Source organism: Bos mutus, chromosome 7, assembly GCF_027580195.1.
Source record: "Bos mutus isolate GX-2022 chromosome 7, NWIPB_WYAK_1.1, whole genome shotgun sequence".
Taxonomy (NCBI): Eukaryota; Metazoa; Chordata; class Mammalia; order Artiodactyla; family Bovidae; genus Bos; species Bos mutus.
In genome coordinates, this window is record NC_091623.1 from 77,647,226 (window position 1) to 77,670,473 (window position 23,248).

General features: G+C 37.7%; 1 protein-coding gene across 2 annotated transcripts in view; it reads right to left on the bottom strand.

Annotated features, from left to right (window-relative positions):
• COMMD10 (COMM domain containing 10) overlaps positions 1 to 22,528 on the bottom strand; it is a 188,698-nt gene extending 166,170 nt beyond the window's left edge. For both annotated transcript variants that reach the window (XM_005892578.2, XM_070374112.1), the window contains exons 1-4: positions 22,408 to 22,528; positions 19,740 to 19,830; positions 14,210 to 14,320; positions 12,583 to 12,738 (exon numbers count right to left, since the gene is read on the bottom strand). In XM_005892578.2, the coding sequence (XP_005892640.1) occupies positions 12,583 to 12,738; positions 14,210 to 14,320; positions 19,740 to 19,830; positions 22,408 to 22,448 (399 nt within the window). In that variant the 5' untranslated portion in view covers positions 22,449 to 22,528. The remainder of the gene's footprint in view (positions 1 to 12,582; positions 12,739 to 14,209; positions 14,321 to 19,739; positions 19,831 to 22,407) is intronic.
• Positions 22,529 to 23,248: the final 720 nt, after the last annotated feature.

Consider the following 23,248-nt stretch of genomic DNA (forward strand, 5'->3'; position numbering starts at 1 on the left):
GATATCAATAAATGGAGAGATATACCATGTTCATGAATTTAATGATTCAATATTGCTAAGATGTCAGTTCTTCCAAAAGTGATCTACAGATTTAGGGCAATCCAATTAAATTCCCAGCAGGAATTTTTTTTTAATAGAAACTGACAAGTTGATTCTAAATTTTAAATGGAAATGTAAATGACCTAAAAGAGTTAAACCAATTTTTTTTTCAAAGACTTGGAGGAATCATATTACCTAACTTGAAGAATATAAAGCTACAGCAATAAAGACAAAGGCAAAGGATAGACCTAAAGACTCACGAAGTGACTTCTAATGAAAGCACCAAGGTAAATGATGCTGGAACAACTAGATATCTGCAAGAAACAAAACAAAAAACAACCTCTACCTAACAAATGGGCTTCCCTGGTGGCTCAGACAGTAAAGAATCTGCCTGCGTGGGAGACCAGGCTCGATCCCTGGGTGGGGAAGATCTCCTGGAGAAGGGAATGGCAACCCAATCCAGTATCTTTGCCTAGAGAGTTCCATGGACAAAGGAGCCTGGTGGGATCACAAAAGTCGGACGTGACTGAGCGACTAACACCTAACAAACACCACACACAAAAATGAACTCAAAATGGATCACAGACCTAAATGCAAATGCTAAAACCATCAAACTTCTGGAAGAAAACATGAAAAGAAAACCTTTGTGATCTTAGGACAGGCAAAGATTTTAGAGACAGCCATAGAAGAATGACAGAGAAGACAATGGCACCCCACTCCAGTACTCTTGCCTGGAAAATCCCATGGACGGAGGGGCCTGGTGGGCTGCAGTCCATGGGGTTGCTAGGAGTCAGACACGACTGAGCGACTTCACTTTCACTTTTCACTTTCATGCATTGGAGAAGGAAATGGCAACCCACTCCAGTGTTCTTGCCTGGAGAGTCCCAGGGACGGGGGAGCCTGGTGGGCTGCCGTCTATGGGGTCGCACAGAGTTGGACACGACTGAAGCGACTTAGCAGCAGCATAGAAGAATGAACCATAAAAGACAAAGGCTATAAACTGGACTTCATCAAAACTAAAAATTCTGTTCTTCAAAAGTCACCATTAAGAAAAAGGTAAGCCACAGACTAATAAAATATTCACAATACATATATATACCTGACAAAGGACTTGTATGCAAACTATATAAAGAATTCTTACCACAATAAGACAAAAAAAAACTCTACAAAAACAGGCAAAGATTGTAATACATAATTCACAAAAGAAAACAAATAAACCAATAAACACATAAACACAATAAACAAATTAAAAGATATTCAATCTCCTTATCCCATTAAAATGTTAAAATTTTAAAGAATGGCAATACCAAGTGTTGGCCAGGATGTGAAAAATTGCTGGCTGGAATGTAAAATAGCATAACTTCTTTGGAAAACTCTTTAGCAGTTTCCTCATAGTTAAATACACACTGACCCTACAACTCAGTCAATCCATCCCTAAGAAATTACTCAGGCAAAGTGAAAATATATGCCCATAAAAAGGTATGAGAATATTAACAGATTTATTCAAAATAACCCCAAACTGAAAACAGTACAAATACCATCAACAGGTGAATGGATAACAAATTGTGATATATTCATATAATAGAATACCATGCAATAAAAAATACCAACCCACGATTTAAAAAAAAGAACAAACTATTAACACATTCAACAACAAGAATGAACCTCAAAATCATACTCACTGGAAAAAGCCAGAGAGAAGTACATGTATATGATTCCATGGATTAAAAATCCAACAAACATCACCAAGCAAATCAGTGGTTTCCTGGGGCCAGGGTTAGAGGAAGAAAGAACTGCCAAGGAGCATGAAGTAACTTTTGAGAATGATGTAAAAGCTCTGCCTTTTGATTATGACAATGATATCATAGATATACCTCTATCAAAATTCACTGAACAGTACAATTAAAAGGATATAGATTTTACTATGTAAATTATAATTTATTACTGCAAGGAGATCAAACCAGTCAATCCTAAAGGAAATCAGTCCTGAATATTCATTGGAAGGGCTGACACTGAAGCTGAAGCTCCAGTACTTTGGCCACCTTATGGGAAGAACTGACTCAATGGAAAAGACCCTGATGCTGGGAAAGATTGAAGGCAAAAGGGGAAGGGGACAACAGAGGACAAGATGGCTGGATGGCATCACCGACTCAATGGACATGAGTTTGAGCAAACTCCAGGAGATAGAGAAGGACAGGGAAGCCTGGCGTGTTGCAGTCCATGGGGTCACAAAGAGTCAGACACGACTGAGCAACTGAACAACAACACACAACATTTTTTCTTAACAGACAGATGAAATATACGAAAAGCTGTAACAGAGGACCGTATAGATGCATTCAGAGAACATCTTCAACTTCCTTGCCATCCTTTAGTCATTGGCAAGAAGGGGAGGCAATAAGCTTCAAAGAAGCCCCACTACTACTAGCCTCCCTGAGAAAGAATTCTACGCTGTAACATCTATAAGCATACAAAGACAAGGTCAGGATCTCAGAGATGACCACTGTGCAATTCAGTACTGACATCATAAGAGGTATAAATGCTTCATTACAAATATTGCAACATAGGGATACTCTCTAACCTATACCCTCAAGTTTAGATGCTCCCAAAGTCAACATAACATCACTGCTAGGGTGGTATGAAACTTACAACAATATTCCTTGACTCACAGACTTGGCCAAAATACCTAACTAGTCATCATATCCAAGTTACCAAAGTCAACATAGCATCACTGCTAGGGTGGTATGAAACTTAAAATTATATTCCTTGACTCACAGACTTGGCCAAAATACCTTAACTGGTCATCATATCCAAGTTATAAGGTGATGAGGGAAAACATCAATGAATTATCTTTCAGCCTGTTTTCCACCTCTGCATACCATGGATATATAACACAACAGTACAAGATTGAGGACACTGAAATGTCATTCAACTAATGCTCTCACTATTGGCACACTCTGAAAAAGTACATCAATTCTATTTAGCAAGTGCACATCTTTGAATACTATGACATAAGAGTAATTTTGCTAATAGCCCAGTTCTTTGGCATTAGTAAAATCTTTATTTAATTTGTTAATGGCTCTGGTTTTAGTCAATTATTTATAAAGCATAGAACACATTTCTGTTTCAAATTAGACTGATTAAGGGTCTTTTAGATCTAAAGTTCTTTAAACTGATTGCTGCAGCAACAGCTAATGACATCACCTTTTTTCCCTGGAGAATTTTCATTCCAAGCTAAAGCAATTCTTATTATATACATTCCCACTTTTAAAGAGGAAAAATATAAATGACTGAATATAGTTTCCAGTGAAACTCAAGAATCATGAGATAAATGAACCACAAAAAGTTTCAAGTACACCAAATTGAAAACACAAAAAAGCACTGCTGCTGCTGCTGCTAAGTCGCTTCAGTCATGTCTGACTCTGTGCGACCCCATAGACGGCAGCCCACCAGGCTCCCCCATCCCTGGGATTCTCCAGGCAAGAACACTGGAGTGGGTTGCCATTTCCTTCTCCAATGCATGAAAGTGAGAAGTGAAAGTGAAGTCACTCAGTCGTGTCCGACTCTTAGCGACCCCATGGACTGCAGCCCACCAGGCTCCTTGGTCCATGGGATATTCCAGGCAAGAGTACTGGAGTGGAGTACTATTGTCTTCTCCAAAAGAGGACTAGGAAACACAAAATATAATCCATACCCTTCTCTCTTTACTGTTCTTTCCTCCACCTATAAACACAGATATTCCTCTTTAAGAGAAAACCTTATACACAGAACCTCAAAATAGCACAATTTGTAAAAGCAGGGATACTGTCCATTTATTCAGCCAACAACCAATTTCTGAGAACCAAGTCCCAAGGGTCATTTAAAGTAGTGAAAATACAGTAGTGAACAAAACAGACAAAAATTCCTGTCCTTCAGGAATTTATAGTTTAGTAGTAGAGATTGACAATAAAAAAAAAATAAAGTAAGTACAATGCATAGTGGGTCAGATAAGAATAATAAGTATGGTAGAAAAAAAATGAAGTAAGAGATTACCATAAAGGTAGAAGCACTTTTCACTATGATGATTACAAGAAGGCTCACTGATAAACATGATATTTGAGCACAGGGCTGAAAAAGATAAGGAAGCCAACCACATGAACACCCAAGAGCTTCTGAGGTAAAAAGAATAAAATTATCCCAAGTGAGCCAGGTGAAGGTCAACAAGATAGCAGACCAAGAGGGGGTTACTGATCACGTAGGGTCTTAAAGGCAACTGTAAGAACTTGGACTTCTATCATAAGCAACATGGGAAGACTGGTGGATGTGGAACAGAGGAGGGACAGAATAAGACTTACAATTTAAAAGAAGCACTTCTGGAGTTCCTAATCTGATAATGGTAGGAAATAGTTTATATGACATAAACTTCCCTTGCAAATACAAAGCACAACCTCTAAACAAGCTAGCTTAAAGAGAGACTTGAAGGCACTGGAGAATAACTAAAAAGCAAGCAGAAGTTAAAGGGAAGGGATCCACACAACATGACAGATTCACATTCCTTTGCCTTTTTATATTTTTATGACTCTTCCCAATCCATGCAGCATGGGGTGGCTGAAACTCATATAGAAAGCCTTAGATTTGGCTAAAGGGTCAATCACCCCCTTCCTAGACATTTACTCAAGGGAAATGAAAACATATGTCCACAAAAAGACTTGTACACAAATGTTAAGTGTTAGTCACTCAGTCATGTCTGACTCTTTGTGACCCCATGGACTGTAGCCCACCAGGCTCCTCTGGCCATGGGATTTTCCAGGCAGGAATACTGGAGTGGGTTGCCATTTGTTAACAGTACTCTTATTCATAATAGCCAGAAGCTGGAAACAATCCAAATGTCCATCAACAGGAGTACAGATAAACAAATTGTTTTCATACAAGGAAATATTACTCAGCAACAAAAGAATTACTGATACAACTAACAACACAAACGAATCCAAAAAAACATTATGTTGAGAGATACTATACAGACACATTTATTTAAATTCATTTATACTATTAATAAGACTAAGAACATAAAATTTTTTTGTGATGGAAAGTGAGTATGAAGGTGGAGAAAATTAAAACTGGACCCGTTTCAGGTGATGAAAATTTTCTCCTCTTTTGATAAGAATAATGACTAAAAGGACATATATAATTTCTGAAATTCATCAAACTAAACATTTAAAATATCTGCATTTTTTGCAGGTAAATTATATTTCAATAAAAAACAGCAAATGAATATAGGAGCATTTAAACCTAACATTGACGTTCAGTCAATTCCAGCACATGGAAAAACTATGGTTTTCTTTTGATTCTTAACATGTCAACAACTAAAGTAACAAAGAGGGAGAAATCTGACTTGTATATGGATATAATTACAACAAAATACCTCTCCTATAAATGCAGATGATAATGTTAAGAAGCATTTAAATCTTGAAAAAGGAGACTTCCCTGATGGTCCAGTGGTTAAAAATCTGCCTTCCGGTTAAGGGGTGCCTGTATGTTTAGTCGCTCAGTCGTGCCCAACTCTTTGCAACACAATGGACAGTAGCCATTCAGGCTTCTCTGTCCATGGGATTTTTTCAGGCAAGACTCCAGGGGATCCTTCTTCCTGACCCAGGGATCAAACCGTGTCTTCTGCATCTCCTGCACTGGCAGGTGGACTCTGGATGCGGGTTCAATTCCTGGTCTGGGAATTAAGAGAACACATGCCACAGAGCAACTAAGCCAGTGCACCACAGCTACTGAGCCCATGTGCTGCAACTAAGATCCAATGCAGCCAATAAATACATAAATCTTGAAAAAAGCACTCAGATATGCATTCATAGCTATATATTTAGATTTAGCTCTATGAAGTATGCTTTTTCTGTTCTCTTTATAGTAAAGCCCTTCATCCATTCTTAGAATTCCAAAAGAAATGAAACACGAATACTAAAGAAAACAATAAAACTAAAAGAATGCATCAAATTTTTAAAAGGTCAAATCGAAATTTCTAATTTCTTATATTGCATTTAAAAAACAGATATTTAACAGTTAATAAAGCAAACAATTAGTTGCTAAACTTAACAGTGAAGTAAATCTTACTACAATGGGGGGAAGAGAATTAAAGAGAATTTTTTAAAAGACTATTTAGAACATTATTATCTTAAGAACATTACCCATCCATTTCTAAATGCAGGTTTCTCAAGAACGTGAGAGAAGCCATGATGAATTTTCACTATATAATGAGATGAGTAAATATTATAAATAAATTTGTCATATAATTGGTAAAGTTAAGAACACTATTAACAGGAGGAGAAAATCACATTACACACATTTTGAGCATTCAAAGCAAATACAACTGTCAAATATATCTTTAAAAACTCCCTAATAAATATACAACTGCATTTTAAGAAAAAGAATCGGGATATGTAGGCTTTAAAGAGCAGGCTACTCACAGTGCTAAAAATATGCCTTAAATATATTTCTCATTATCAAATCTATTACTAAGGAACAAGTGAACTCTAATACAAAAATATTTTTTTAAAAATCATAAAACAACTCAATTATTTTCCTTAAGGTCTCAGAAAAAAAAAGAGATGTGTCTCAATAATATTTGACATATAGGCTACATTTTGTATAGTAGGAATATACATAAAGAAACTCTTACCAGAATTTTAGGACTACAATTAAACACAGTATTCAAGTTCTGTCTGAAAGAGTATTCATAATTTAATAAATTTGTTACCACACAGGCATTGTAACAAAAATCAAACAGAAAACCCTGGTAGAAGGACACTGCTAACATAATCAACACTGATGAAAGAGGGAAGAATACAAATTCCAATAAGCTGTGGTAACATTTCAGTCTCTGAAGAGGTTAAGACAAAGTGTATTAAAAAAGAAAAAGGAGATGGGATAAAATTTAAAAATCCTTTCAATCATATCCTGAAAAAAGCTATCAGATTAATTTTTAATCAGCTTCTCACTTATCAGATTTAAGTAACAGAAGATGAAACAGGTGTTTTAAAAAATTGAATTAAAAATAAGCTCTTTTTGATTTTTTAGCTTGTTATTTAATTGAATCTGACTCTCTCTGAATTGATAATTACTTTCATAGATGTTCCACTGCAAGCATGGCACAGACAGTTCCTGAGACCCTCTAAATTACTATAAAACAACAATCAGTCTCTGTAAATACAACCTTTGCGCACTGTAAACTACTGCCATATATTTTTGTTATAATTTAATATATGACATGATTTATTTTCATCTATGGCTATTTTAGTCCCATATCCTAAATAGTCATCAGGGCAAAAAAAAAAAAAAAGAAAGATAACATTATAGCTGCAAGAGATGCCATGACATAAAAGGAACAAGGCTTAATTAAGAAAGGGGCCAATCTGACTACCATCTCAGCTTCACCATGGACCACTTGGGTTAACACAGTTAAGGCACACTTTCAAGTTTTATTTCTTTTTCAAAAATACAAAACACATACCTACTGTGTAAACCACTGTGTATAATGCCTGACAGAAAAATTCTGCTGCTAACATCTAGGTGGGAGAAAAACACAGTGGTTTAGAAATGTTAACTACTTTGTCAAATCCCAACTCTACCACTTATTTAGCAGCTTGACCATGGATCAGTTATTTAATCTAAGTCTCAGTTTAATTTTAAATATAAACTAGAACTATTAATGAGTTTTACAAGCTATTACTATAAAGCACTGAGTAGAATATTTGGCCCACAATAAACACAAGAGATGTTTGCTATTATTATACAATCTTAATTAAGCATTGAAGGCATTAAAATAATGCATTGATATTAGCTATCCTCTCATATACTCTGTATTGGCAAAAGGTAATTTTCTACATTCTCAGGGACCAATGCACAATTAATCATGCTCTTCCAACTATTTTTTTGCATAATTTGTATGACAACTGATCAAACCACTTCTTAAGACAGAAGTTAATGTAATACAACATAACACAGGGAAGAAATATTATTCTTTAAAGAGTAACAAACTATCATCCAGAAGATATTAAACAATGACTTACTATTGGAAGTGAAAAAGAGTCCTAAGATGAGCTCAGGGAGGACAGAAACCTCCCATGGAGAAGAAGGGCAAGAGTTCGCTTGATCTTGATTTTCAGTATGAATAAAGACCCTGAAAGCAGAGCTTCACATCCTTCTGACCTTTGGGGTTTTAAGCAGGAAGTGTCAGAAAAGTTAACACAGGGATAACTGGCTTGCAGTGGCTAAGCATTCACAGCAATGTCGCTTTTTGATCCTTCTTTGTCAGCTCTTCCTATCACTGAGAGGCAGGATTCACCAAGTGTTGGATTGTTCACTCACTAATATGGAACGTGAGTTGGGCTTAGACTGTTATGAGATAGGTAAATTTTACTCTACTAATGATGTGCTGTTGCCATGGTAACCCCACTCTGTAGGAGAGGAACCACAGGTTCAGACATTTGGCATATGTGCTTGGCTGAAGAGCCAATAGGGGGAAGCCACCATCTGTAGCATTATGATCACTTCTAGGTCAGAAGCCGACCCCGGGTCAATTGATATGGCTGCACCCCGGGAGCCTCAGTCATCCTAAGCAAGCCTGTCTGCATACCCAGCATCCCTTGGGGCACAGTGTGCCACACCACACATTGGGACTGGGGTCTGGTGTGGACAGCCCTTCACCGTGGGACACAAAGCATGGCCAGAAAGGTGGCTACCCCCTGGCCCATCACACACCATGCATTCATGGGCAACTTGGTGCTAAACCATCTGTAGCTGACCTGCTTCTAGGTCAGGGTTTCATACCTAGGACAGCAGCTCCCTCATTGTGATCTATTTAAAGTCAGCCCTTGACACAAGGTTTTGTAAAAATTAAAAACAAAAAAGATGCAAAAAAGAAGTGGAAAAAAAAACCACTTTTAACTATACAAGTATACTGTACTTATATAAATACAAGAAAGAAAAACAGAAGAAAATTATATAAATATAAAACAGGAAAATACTCAAAGGCAAGTGGATTTTTTTTTTTTTAATGAAGATGTTTAAAAAAAATTTCAGGAACAAAGAATGGAAAACAAAATCTGGATAAACCTTTAAAATAGGATAGGAGAAAGCAGAAATTTAAATGATGAAAAATGAAGCAGTGATATGGAGCTTCACATCCTTCTTGAGAGCTCTTGAATGCAGAAGTCAACAAAAAGAAAAGGAAAGGAATGAAAACAACACAGGGGCATTTTGTAAAAACCCACAGCTAGCATCTTACTTAGGGTGACACACTGAATGCCTTCTCTCTAAAACTAGAAACAAAGCACAACAAAGTTTAAAGTTACCAATCCTATTCAACATCGTGCCAGAAGTCCTAGTCAGTGCAATACGGGAAGAAAAACAAAAGCTGAGCAAACAGGAAAGCAAGAAAGAAAACTCTCTCTTCATGGACAATCTGACTGTAGAGAAATCACAAGGAAAACAACAAAAAAACTGCTATAACTAAAGAGTAAGTTTACCAAGGTCTTGAATACAATAACAATAAACAAAATCAATTGTGTTTCTATATACTAGCAGTAAACAATGGAAACCCAAATTTTTAAATCAGGACCATTTACAACAACTCCAAAGGGGGGAAAAAAAAGGTTAAGAGTGTTCAACCCTAACAAAAATGGAGATATACTCAATACTCTTAAGAAGTCATTTCTCTACAAAGTGATCTATAATTAAACATCAGTTCAGTTCAGTCGCTCAGTCATGTCCAACTCTTTGTGACCCCATGAATCACAGCACGCCAGGCCTCCCTGTCCATCACCAACTCCCGGAGTTTACCCAAACTCATGCCCATCGAGTCGGTGATGCCATCCAGCCATCTCATCCTCTGTCGTCCCCTTTTCCTCCTGCCCCTAATCCCTCCAAACATCAGGGTCTTTTCCAATGAGTCAGCTCTTCACATCAGGTGGCCAAAGCACTGGAGTTTCAGCTTCAACATCAGTCCTTCCAATGAACACCCAGGACTGATCTCCTTTAGAATGGACTGGATGGATCTCCTTGCAGTCCAAGGGTCTCTCAGGAGTCTTCTCCAACACCATAGTTCAAAAGCATCAATTCCTCGGCACTCAGCTTTCTTCACAGTCCAACTCTCACATCCATACATGACCACTGGAAAAACCATAACCTTGACTAGACGGACCTTTGTTGGCAAAGTAATGTCTCTGCTTTTCAATATGCTATCTAGATCGGTCATAACTTTCCTTCCAAGGAGTAAGCATCTTTTAATTTCATGGCTGCAATCACCATCTGCAGTTCTCAATCAAAATTCCAGAGGGTGTTTTGCAGATTTTTTTTAAAGGTTTTCATTAAAAGGTAAAGAAACTAGAATACCCAAAACAATTATTAAAAGGAACAAAGTTAGCAGATTAACAATACTTGATTTTAAGACTTACAACAAAGGTATAGTAATTACAGCAGCATGATACCAGCAATAAAGACAGACAAATAGATCAATGAAACCAAAAAGAGAGTCCAGAAAGAGACACACAAATATGTCAAATGATTTTTGACAAAGGAGTTAAGGCAATTCAATAACAAAAGGATGTTATCAATAATTGCACCGAAACAAATGAGACATTAATATCAGAAAAAATATAAGAACTTGGACCTATACCTTATATCCTACATAAAACTAACTCAAAATGGATATTAGACTTGAATGTAAAACACAAAACACTTAGAAGAAACACTTAGAAACACTATAAAACACTTAGAAGAAAAAAAACAGAGAAAATTTTTGTGGCACTGCATTATGCTACAAATTCTTAGATCCAAAACCAGAAGCAGTATTAATAAAAGAAAAAAAATGATAAATCAAACTTCATCAGATTTTAAAGCTTCTACTTTGCAAAAGATACTATTAGAAACTGAAAAGGAAAGCTATAGACTAGGAGAAAATAACTGCAAATTACGTATCTGACAGAGGACTTAAAAATTCACAAAACTTAACAGAAAGAAACCAAACACCCTCTACAAAGTGTAACACCCAAAAAACCAAGAACAAAACCAAAGCCCATGCATTTTGATATGCTGGGATTTACACTTATAATTGTCCTTTATATTTATATTACTATCATTCTTCATCTGTCATAATGTAGAAATACAGTTACATAAAAGGTCTGAACAGACACTTTACCAAAGAAGCTCTATAGATGACAAGTACATAAAAAGATCATCATACTTTGTTACTAGGGATATGTAAATTAAAAACATAAGATACTATTACAAACCTAATTGAATAGCTTTAATATAAACTGATGATATCAAATGCTGACAAGGATTTGGAACTACTGGAACTCTCATATAATGTTGGTGAAAATGCAAACTAATACCAAACCTTCACAAATAATTCCAGAAAATAAAAGAGGAGAGGGGAACTCACTTTGTAACCAGATGCCAAAAAAGACATCACAGGAAAACTACAGACCAATATCCCGCATGAACACAGATCTTTACCAAAATATTAGTAAAGCAAATACAGCAATATACAACCAGGATTATATACCAGAACCAAGTTAAATTTATCCCAAAAATGGTTGAAAATCTGAAAATCAATTATGTAAAACAACATATTAATAGAAAAAGGGGCAAAATCTATATGATCATCTTAATCTCCATCAAGAGTAACCTGGAGGTTCCCAGGTGGTGCTAGTGGTAAAGAGCCCGCCTGCCAATGCAGGAGACTTAAGAGATGCTGGTTTGATTCCAAGGTGGGGAAGATCCCCTAGAGGAGGAATGACAATGCACTCTAGTATTCTTGCCTGAGGAATCCCATGGACAGAGGAGGCTGGTAGGCTATGGTCCATAGCGTCACAAAGAGTCAGACATGACTGAAGCGACTTAGCATGCACACACACGCAGAGGTTATTAAGGAGCTTTGTGGTACTGCTATTATTTTATATTTTTTCCCAAAGAGTTCATTTTGCTTACTATTTGCTATTCAACAAATGCTGAGCACTTTGTGCATACAAGGCATTCTGCTAAGCCCTAATACCAACACACAAAAACAAATAGGCATGTGATTCAGTAATAATAAGTCTGGGACTTCCCTGGTGGTCCAGAGGCTAAGACTCTAAGCCCTCAACTAAGGGGGCCCTGGTATGATGCCTGGTCTGGGAACTAGATCCCACACCTAAGAGTTTGCATGCTGCAACTAAGACCTGGCACAGTCGAATAAATAAATAAATGCTTTTAAAAATTATAATAAGTCTTATACATAAGATACACAGTTAACGGAATAACCAACTCTGACCAAGGGCTCAGAAGGAAAAAATGGTCTCATTCCTACCCTAAAGTTACAGAAGCATATTTGAAATTGGGAATTAAAATTAAATCACATTGTGGTAGCAAATATGCATGGAAATACTTTTATAGGAATATCATATACATACTTTTTATTGCCTGATTTACCTCTTTACAAAAATTATCACTTTAAAAACTTTAGGTATAATAATTTATGCCATACATTACTTTAAAATATCCTTTGAATAATATATCCTGTACCTTGTGGGGAGCAAGAATCCTCTGCCTGAATTTTTCAATTGTTTCTTGACCCATAGAAGACCACGCACTGGCAAAAGCTTCTGCTTTGTCTTGTCTAAGATGAATGCTCTCTAACTGCTGCTGCAAAGCGGCCGGCTTCACATTGTGATACACTGCCTGGTAAAGAGGAAAAAAGCTACATATATCCCTAATGTTCACACAGAGACCTTGAGCTATAATTAAATACAACATTACTTCAAATAATTTAAATGTTTAAAAATTTTATATTTCTATTGCATAAATTTTTTATTATTTTACCAATAACAATATACACAACCAAGGGTGGAAAATTCAGAATTAAAGGGCCCAAATTATTCACACTAAACTTCATTTTTGCCTGTGGTTTAAGTAATACTAAATCTACTTATCAGAAAAACTTCTTTGCTCCAGTTATGTAAATGGTATCCTAGTTAAAATTTAATTTCCTTATTTCACTTAATTATTTCAAATAAGTACACAGTGGTTTTGTTTCCCAACTAACACAATTTTTCCAAGAACACTTTCTCAAAACCATCTTCATCTACCAATTTCCTAGGTAAATACATAATAAAAAGTTGAAAACTTTTTTCACAGTGATACCTGTTCTATTTTTTTACATTATGATGAAACAATTTTCTCATAAACCCCATGCTGCTCTGTCCTGTCTGGTTATCCTTTTCTTCTATGGAAGGTCCACTGAGGACAGATCTGTAATGTGTGTAAGTCTGCATGTAGTAGAGCCTAGCATTTTGTCCTCAACTGTATCTGTTCACTAGAATGCCCAAAAGCTGCAGTACTGTTTAAATTTTTATTTCACAAGTATTCTTCTACTTAATCAAGCAACAGGAATTTATTAAGAATCTACTTTAAGATTCTTAATAGATTTAGCCTACAATGTGCTACAATGCACCAAAAACGTGATCCTAGCCCCCTGCAAATTCAAAACCTAGTGAAGGAGATGTAACTGACATACATGAACTCATGAAAAGACTAACAATGGGCTCAACCATGATGAGTCAAGCATAAAAGGAATCAAAATAACGGGAGGACTGTGAGGATAAGGGGTCCAGGCTGCAGTGGAAGGAGATGTGATCTGAAGGGAACTTAAACAATGAACTGAATTTAGATGTAAAGAAGGGATGCAGAAGGGCAGCTCGGTAGGAAGAAATACTATATAACAAAACGTCCTTTGACAACTATTTCTTTTCTAAATGTTTTATTTATCATCCTAGTCAAATAAATTCTCAGAATCAATTATTAAATTTCTTAAATAAAATGTGTGCATTTTTGCAAATTACTATACCAAGTAACAATAAATTTAAATCTTTTTCAACTGTCTTAAGTCAGTGAAGCCTTGATTTACAATGTCAAATATTAATACTTTACTCATGCTATTCAACACTAAGACTGTGTTGTAGAATGCAATCCCATGAGAAAAAAACACACATTCAAATACTTTTTTACCACATCAAAATTTTTGATAAAACAGATTCACAGCTTTTACCTGTACACTTTAGAAAAATAAGCTAAAATGCTATAGATGTCACAGCAATGCAAACATGTAATAAATAAAAATCATGGTTAGGCCGTTCGGGGGCAATAAAAATACCTGTTCTAAAATGAATGATATTGTTTCAAGAACTAGGTGAAGATCTTGCTTCTCTAGAGAAAATGCAACTTGAAGTTTTTCTTCCTCTTCTTCACTGAAACTACTTTCAGCCTACAACACAAAAAGCAATCTATTAGCATACATTCAGGTATTCAAAATGCAGATACTCAACAGCCGATTCATTTATTCATATGAAAATGAGAACTTGAAAGAAAAAAGTAAATCCACCATTGAAATAAACTGATGTGTCTGTAAATTTCAATATCTTAAAATCACAGAACAGTTCATTATTTGGATCTTGCCAAACAAATTTCATTTTTTTTAAAAAATCTTAAGTTCTATGACGTATAGGAGGTGGAAAATAATAACATGAAAAATAGACATTTAGAAAACACAATACTACAAAGTAAAGCCCTAAAATGTTCTTCAGTGGCTAAGTCATGTCCAACTCTGTCACCATATGGACTGCAGCATGCCAGGCTTCTCTGACCTTCACCATTTCCCAGAGTTTGCCCAAACTCACGTCCATTGAGTCAGTGATGCCATCCAACCATCTCATCCTCCATCACCCTCTTCTCCTCCTGCCTTCAGTCTTTCCCAGCATCAGGGTCTTCCCCAATGAGTCAGCTCTTCACATCAGGTGGCCAAAGTATTGGAGTTTCAACTTCAGCATCAGTCCTTCCAATCAATATTCAAGACTGATTTCCTTTAGGATTGACTGCTTTGATCGCCTTGCTATCCAAGGGACTCTCAAGAGTCTTCTCCAGCACCACACTTCAAAAGCATCAATTCTTCAGTGCTCAGCCTTCTTTATGGTCCAACTCTCACATCCGTACATGACTACTGGACTACTGGAAAAACTATAGCTTTGACTAGATGAACTCCCATCACTTCATGGGAAATAGATGAGGAAACAGTGGAAATAGTGTCAGACTTTATTTTGGGGGGCTCCAAAATCACTACAGATGGTGACTGCAGCCATGAAATTAAAAGACGCTTACTCCTTGGAAGCAAAGTTATGACCAACCTAGATAGCATATTCAAAAGCAGAGACATTACTTTGCCAACAAAGGTCCGTCTAGTCAAGGCTATGGTTTTTCCAGTGGTTATGTATGGATGTGAGAGTTGGACTGTGAAGAAAGCTGAGCACCAAAGAATTGATGCTTTTGAACTGCGGTGTTGGAGAAGACTCTTGAGAGTCCCTTGGACTGCAAGGAGATCCAACCAGCCCATTCTAAAGGAGATCAGTCCTGGGTGTTCTTTGGAAAGAATCATGCTAAAGCTGAAACTCCAGTACTTTGGCCACCTCATGCGAAGGGTTGACTCATTGGAAAAGACTCTAATGCTGGTAGGGATTGGGGGCAGGAGGAAAAGGGGACGACAGAGGATGAGACGGCTGGATGACATCACCGACTCGATGGACACTGAGTTTGAGTGAACTCCGGGAGTTGGCGATGGACAGGGAGGCCTGGCGTGCTGTGATTCATGGGGTCGCAAAGAATCGGACACGACTGAGCGACTGAACTGAACTTAACTAAACTGAGATGGACTTTTGTCAGCAAAGTGATGACTCTGCTTTTTAATATCCTATCTAAGTTGGTCATAGCTTTTCTTCCAAGGAGCAAGAGTCTTTTAATTTCATGGCTGCAGTCACCATCTGCAGTGATTTTGGAGCCCAAGAAAATAAAGTCTGTCACTATTCTCATTTTTTCCACATCTATTTGCCGTGAAGTGATGGGACTGGATGCCATGATCTCAGTTTTTTGAATGCTGAGTTTTAAGCCAGCTTTTTCACTCTTCTCTTTCACCTTCATCATTCACTTGTAACACTATAAATCAACTATACTCCAATATAAAATAAAATCTTTTAAAAAATAAATAAAACATTGTGGGAGAGAGCACCTTCTCTGTACTAATACTAACCAATTATAATGGGTCCCAGCAACTTTTCTAAGAGCCCAAGCAAAATCTTCATTTAAGAGAATAGCATTTTAAGATAGAAAATACCTGGGAGTTCCTTTCCCTTGTTAGCTCTTTCTTTCCTCCCCTAAACACACCCCAAAACCTCTCCCAATATATGACCTTACCCAGCATTAAGCCCCTGTCAGCATTTATAAGAGGCAGGATTAAAGAGATAAAATCTGTTAACCTTAAGAACCTTTATCTACATCCTCCATTACCTAGCAGCAAGATTCCCATCAGATAGTGAGGTGGCAACTAGTTTGAGCCTTAGTATTATTTTGTTAAAAGTCAGTGGATTAAGGGATGCAGCAAAAGCAGTTCTTAGACAGAAGTTCACAGTGATACAGGCCTTCTTTAAGAAACAATAAAACTTTCAAATAAACAATCTAACCCACCACCTAAAAGAATTAGAAAAAGAAGAACAAAATGTAAAGTCAGCAGAAGGAAGGAGCTAATAAAGATCAGAGAGAAAATAAATAAGAATTTTTTTTAATAGAAAAAAAAATGAATAAAACCAAGAGTTGGTTCTTTGAAAGGGTAAACAAGATTTACAAACCTCTGGCCAGGCTCATCAAGAAGAACAGAGAGAAGACCCAAATAAACAACATAAGAAATCAAAGAGAGAAATCACAACTGTTACTGCAGAAATACAAACAAGTAAAACAAACAATCAGGACAGGGAAGCCTGGCGTGCCACAGTCCATGGGGTCGCAGAGTTGGACATGACTTAGCAACTGAACAACCAAACACATTTACTGAGTATTTTCTATGCACTACACAGATGGTCCGTGTCCTCAGGTGTTCTATGCTCTAGTTAGAAAGACCTTACAAACAAGTATTCCACTAATTTCCATTTTAATGAGTTCTGCAAAAGCATGGGTTACTACAAGAGTACACATAAATCAAGAAATCTTTTTGATAATTTTAATATTTTCCAAAACTTACACATTACATACATTACTTTCATAAGCAATATGTGAAAAACAGAAGTGAGGCATCTGAGTACAACCTCATGGCTAGTCTTCCTTCCATTTCCAAAATAATCTCCTTGATCCAAAGACTGGTTTTTCACACATGAAAAATGTACACTATTAGAACTGCTTTCAAATAAAAATACTTTATCCCCACATACCAAAAACAACTTTCCTAGTTGCTGCCTCTCCCCAACAGCTACATGGAGAAGTTTCAGAAGTATCATGAGTCCCTGCCTTGATGGCTTAGGATGAGATACAATTTTACAACTGCATTCTTGTAGCGAAGCAGCAGTGAGGTGAAGCTTAGAACTCTTAGAAGCGCAGCTCAGAACTGTCACATTTTTGGTTTGGGGAGGTCAGTCACCGGAACTCCAGTCCCTTCTACCTATTTTCTGACTAAGAAAAGCATGAACCCAATTTGGCTAAAATGTCAGTCACTTACCTCAAGACCAATGTTTTGATTTTAAAGTTCCAGAGTTTCTGTGACTACCACATACCTTCTTGAAATAATGACCTACAGTACCAGAGTTCTATCAATATAAGGAACAGAATAACAGTATTACTCACATATAATCACTGAACCACATGTTGCATTAAATTCAGTGGATATGTACAATCTAACTTCCAAGTGTGTCGAACTGATTCCTTTTAACATACAACAAATGAGGTGTTTTTGACAAAATAAAGACAGTGACTGGGCACACAGAAAAATAAACTTCAGTGTCCTCAATATGTACAAGAAAGGCAGATTTCTTAAAAAGAGAGCAAAAAAAGGGACATTCTCAAGATCTCCAGTAGCATTATATTCATAAAGTGGTTTGGAGTTAAGGAGAACAAGGGAACATTTATCTCCCCCCAACCACTAGTACATGAGATATGCATTCTTAAAATAAGGTGGAGCTTAAAATATGTGAACAGAACAACAAATGCAGAATACAGCTCTAAAACAAAGTTCCAAACACATATTCAACATCTTGATCTAACAACAACCCTGGGCAGATAAAAATTAAATGTAAGTCATGGTATTTGCTTCCAAACAGCAGCAGGTTAACTTCTTCCTCTATACCAAAAGTAACCCACACATATCTGGGCACTGAAAAAGTTAAAGAGATATATTCATTTTTATGCTCTCAATGGGAGAAAAATTTAAGACCCAGGTTTATAAAATCAGAGATCAAGGGTCTAAGAAACTTAAATTTTTAATGGAAAGTGGATGTTAATTTTCTATATATTTAAAAAGCATACACCATAAACACAGAACATAGAACTTCCCTGTAGCTCATACAGTAAAGAATCTGCTTGCAAGGAAAGAGACCTGGGTTTGATCCCTGGGTTGGGAAGATCCTCTGGAGAAGGGAATGGCAACCCACTTCAGTATTCTTGCCTGGAGAATCCCATGAACAGAGGAGCCTGGTGGGCTACAGTTGGTGGGGTTGCAAAGAGTCGGACACAACTGAGTGACTAAGCACAGCACACATAAACATATATATATACAGGTAAAAAGTAAAACCAATACTTATAAAGAATAAGTACTATATGGACTGACAAGGAAAGATTTCTGGTAAAAGTGATACGCGGAAAAGGTAAACAGCAGGGCAATACACACAGTACAATGCCACTTGTGAAAACATTTATTTACAAACCAAACAGTTCTATGTGTACATGCAAACACATACATGGGCACATCTGTATTTATTAATACTTGAAAAAAGATCTGGAAAGATAAAAATCAAAAGTTAACTTCTTTGGTGTATTTGGAACAATACATATATATATCAATATCTTTGCCTTACACTTGAAATATAACATTGTAGATTAACTATATTTTAATTTAAAAAAAAGACATATCAATAGTCTTTAACTCTTTTCTTCTCCATTGCCAATAAATTTTCATTGTGATGTTCCAAATACACCAAACTCCAGAGGCTACAGGTTTTATTTCTCTGAATGAATAGTTATATTTCAAAGATTCATTTGGATTAGTTTCTTGTAATGAATCAAGTATTTCTTATGTCTGATTTTCATAATTCTTCTAGAACCTGATAAAGAAGTTAACTAAGATTGGTGACCAAGTAGTGAATTACTAATCATCAATATTTTCAAGATAACCACACCCTTGAAATAAAAGTGGAAGAGAAAGATTATATACTGGTTGACAGCAAGACTACAGAATTATTTTTAAGAGGAAGAATGAAATCGTGATATCAGAATTTTCCCAAAGCATGTTCCACAGAGTCTTAATCCCAAAATAAATACCATGATAAAACAATTCCATGGTCAAATACATATGGGAAAAAAAATACATATGGAAAATTCTACACACAATAGTCACCCTTAAATATTCACTATTAATGCTACCATAAAATATACTCTGATAAGTTCCATAATATTAAAAAAAAAAAAATTCGTTTTGAATGAAAACAGAACTTCCCAAACTTTTGACCATAGGATATTCATCAAATTTTCTGGAGACTCAGTGTTCTCCAGTATTTCTGGAGAAAAAAACCATGCAAAAAGTTATTCAAGTGGAAACCTGGATTTGCAGTAGAATCATAAGAACAAATTATAAGCGATAATATTGCAAACATACAAACCTTCAGGTGAAGTTTTTGAAGAATTCGGGTGAGCAGTCGTGGAAATCTTCCTATATCTATTTCATTTATCAGGGATACTGCTTTTTTCATGCTAAAGAAATTCATAAAACAAAGTTTAAAATATGTTTTCCTCAAGTGGTACTGTCATTGCTCTAAGTACAGGTGACTGTAAGTTTTCATTTCAACAACTGATTGCTATTAAGCTAAGTCTGAGTGAAATAAAGAAAAACAGATGATGGCCAGCGAAGAAGACAGGACATTTCCAAAAGATACCCCATAAGTATCTCTGTTGAAAAGGTCTATTTGGCAAATTTTCTCTTTCTTCTGGGCCAGACAAACTACTTGGGAAAACTTGCACTCTGTGGGGGACAATATCAATTTAGGAGTGGGAGTTTATGTATCCATGTAACTCAAAACAGAACTCTGAAAAGAGTAGGGGGAGGGAAGTGGCAGTTACACCAAAAACAGATAAAAAGACTGATGTTTTGCAGATACGGGAATTAAAAAAAAAAAAAAATTAACATACAATATAATTCGGGGTCACTAAGTGCACAGTTGTTTTAAAATCCTGCTTAAACTGTTAGTTAAGTCGCTCAGTCATGTTCGACTCTTTGCAACCCCATGAACTGTAGCCCATCAGGCTCCTCCATCCATGGGATTCTCCAGGCAAGAATACTGGAGTGGGTTGCCATTTCCTTCTCCAGGGAATGCTTAAACTGTAATCAACTTTAAATTATGTGATAAGAACAATTCTACTGCACCACACTGGATATGGTTTACTGATGTGGTGTGTTACCCAGGACACTGGTGTGAGAAAAGGAATTGGCTGTCAGAACGCAATCAAAGAAGGAAAAACTTCAAAATGACAACTCTCTTCAAAAAGATTCTTGTCCCGTCACAAGATGGGCTTCCCTGGTGGCTCAGACCGTAAAGAATCTGCCTGCAGCCAGTCAGAATGGCTGCGATCCAAAAGTCTACAAGCAATAAATGCTGGAGAGGGTGTGGAGAAAAGGGAACCCTCTTACACTGTTGGTGGGAATGCAAAGTAGTACAGCCACTATGGAGAACAGTGGGGAGATTCCTTAAAAAACTGGAAATAGAACTGCCTTATGATCCAGCAATTCCACTGCTGGGCATACACACTGAGGAAACCAGAATTGAAAGAGACACATGTACCCCAATGTTCATCGCAGCACTGTTTATAATAGCCAGGACATGGAAGCAACCTAGATGTCCATCAGCCCATGAATGGACAAGAAAGCTGTGGTACATATACACAATGGAGTATTACTCAGCCATTAAAAAGAATACATTTGAATCAGTTCTAATGAGGTGGATGAAACTGGAGCCTATTATACAGAGTGAAGTAAGCCAGAAAGAAAAACACCAATACAGTATACTAATGCATATATATGGAATTTAGAAAGATGGTAACAATAACCCTGTATACGAGACAGCAAAAGAGACACTGATGTATAGAACAGTCTTTTGGACTCTGTGGGAGAGGGAGAGGGTGGGATGATTTGGGAGAATGGCATTGAAATACGTATAATATCATATATGGAACGAGTCGCCAGTCCAGATTCGATGCACGATACTGGATACTTGGGGCTGGTGCACTGGGACAACCCAGAGGGATGGTATGGGGAGGGAGGAGGGAGGAGGGTTCAGGATGGGGAACACATGTATACCTGTTGCGGATTCATTTCGATATTTGGCAAAACCAATACAATATTGTAAAGTTTAAAAATAAAATAAAATTTAAAAAAAGAAATTAAAAAAAAAAAAAAGAATCTGCCTGCAATGCAGGAGACCCAGGTTCAATCCCTGGGTTGGGAAGATCCCAAGAGAAGGGAATGGCAACCTACTCCAGTATTCCTGCCTGGAGAATTCCATGGAGAGAGGAGGCTGGTGGGCTACAGTCCATGGGGTGCAAAGAGTCGGACACGACTGAACAACTAACACCATGCACAAAGAAGTTATTCTCCAGATTCAGTGATACTTCTGCACTTTTCTGCATCCACACACCACGTGCACTATTATTTATCTTTCATTACATGGAATCATTTTTGCCTAATTTTAAAACAGAACTTTATATCACCACTATAGACCACCGACATTACCTACCATTAATAGATATGAACTAAATATATAAATGAACAAACGGTAAATAAAGGGGAAACAAAAGCAATGTTACCAAATTGTGGTCAGATGCTGTTACCAGCCAAAAAACTCCTGGCCTGGGGCCTATTCGATCTTGATTGAAAAGATGTATTAACACGTGTTAAGTATTAATGACCACTCAGGACCAATGGGAGTCTTTCTCGTAATCAGAAAGTCTGAAAAGTATTGAAAAAGGAAAGGGAACACCTCTTCACGTGATTTCAGAACTACTCCAGGATGGCTTGGGTACCAGTGATACCAGCCTCGGGGAACAGTGACAGTGACCAGACACTGACGCACTGACTTCAGCTGTCGGACAGACTGTAAGCCCACGCAAGTGAACCACGGTGCAGGTGGAGACGCCCAGGGTCCCGCATTCCCCCGGGGCCCACACAGCGACTCCGCCGGCCCGGCGCGCCGACGACAGACAGCAGCAGCATCCTCGGGCCGGCCCTGCCCGCGCCACCCCGGTGACCGCTGTCCCCCCGCGCCCAGCCTGGGCTACCTGGGGCTCTCCCGCAGAATCAGCGCCGCGGACGCCGCCATCCTTGAAGCTCCCTGGCCCCGCCGCCCGTGTCAGATGCCTGGAGCCCAACCAATGGCGGAGGCGGCGGCGGACGGCAAGCCGGAAGGGCCAAGCCTCGCCCGGGCCGCGCCGCTCTGCTCCTGCAGTCCTGGAGGGGCGAAGGGGTTTTCTCAGTAGTCCTACTCCGCGCCACTCTCGCAGTTCCGAGTTAAGGCTGTACACATATTAATTTACTTGTAGATATATATTTACCTATTTTATATATACACATACCTGGATATGGAGTGTGAATATTTTTAGGTATTATTTTATTTATGATATTTAGGTATTTTAGGTATGTGTATAAACATATATTTAGGAGTGCGTACTGCGGAAGTTGGTGATGGACAGGGAGGCCTGGCGTGCTGCAGTTTATGGGGTCGCAAAGAGTCGGACACAATTGAGCGACTGAACTGAACATATACAAATAAATTTTTTTGGTGGGGGAGGAAAAGTTTAAGCACCGCCTGCAGTGTCTGGCCTGCGCTGCAGCTGGGCGAGCGGTGGAACGCTCTCCGAAGGAGCCCAGGGCGGCTCCAGCGAATGACCGGTGCCACCAGCCCTTCCTGTCCCCTAGAGCTCTGCAGTGCCCTAGCGAAACCTGTGCTCTTAATACCTTTATTCATTCAGTAGTGTTGTCTGAGGGGTTTCCCTCGTGGCTCAGTGGTAAAGAATCTGCCTGCAATGCAGGAGACCTGGGTTAGATCCCTGGGTCAGGAAGATCCCCTGGAAGAGGGCATGGCAATCCTCTCCAGTATTCTTGCCTGGAGAATCACCATGG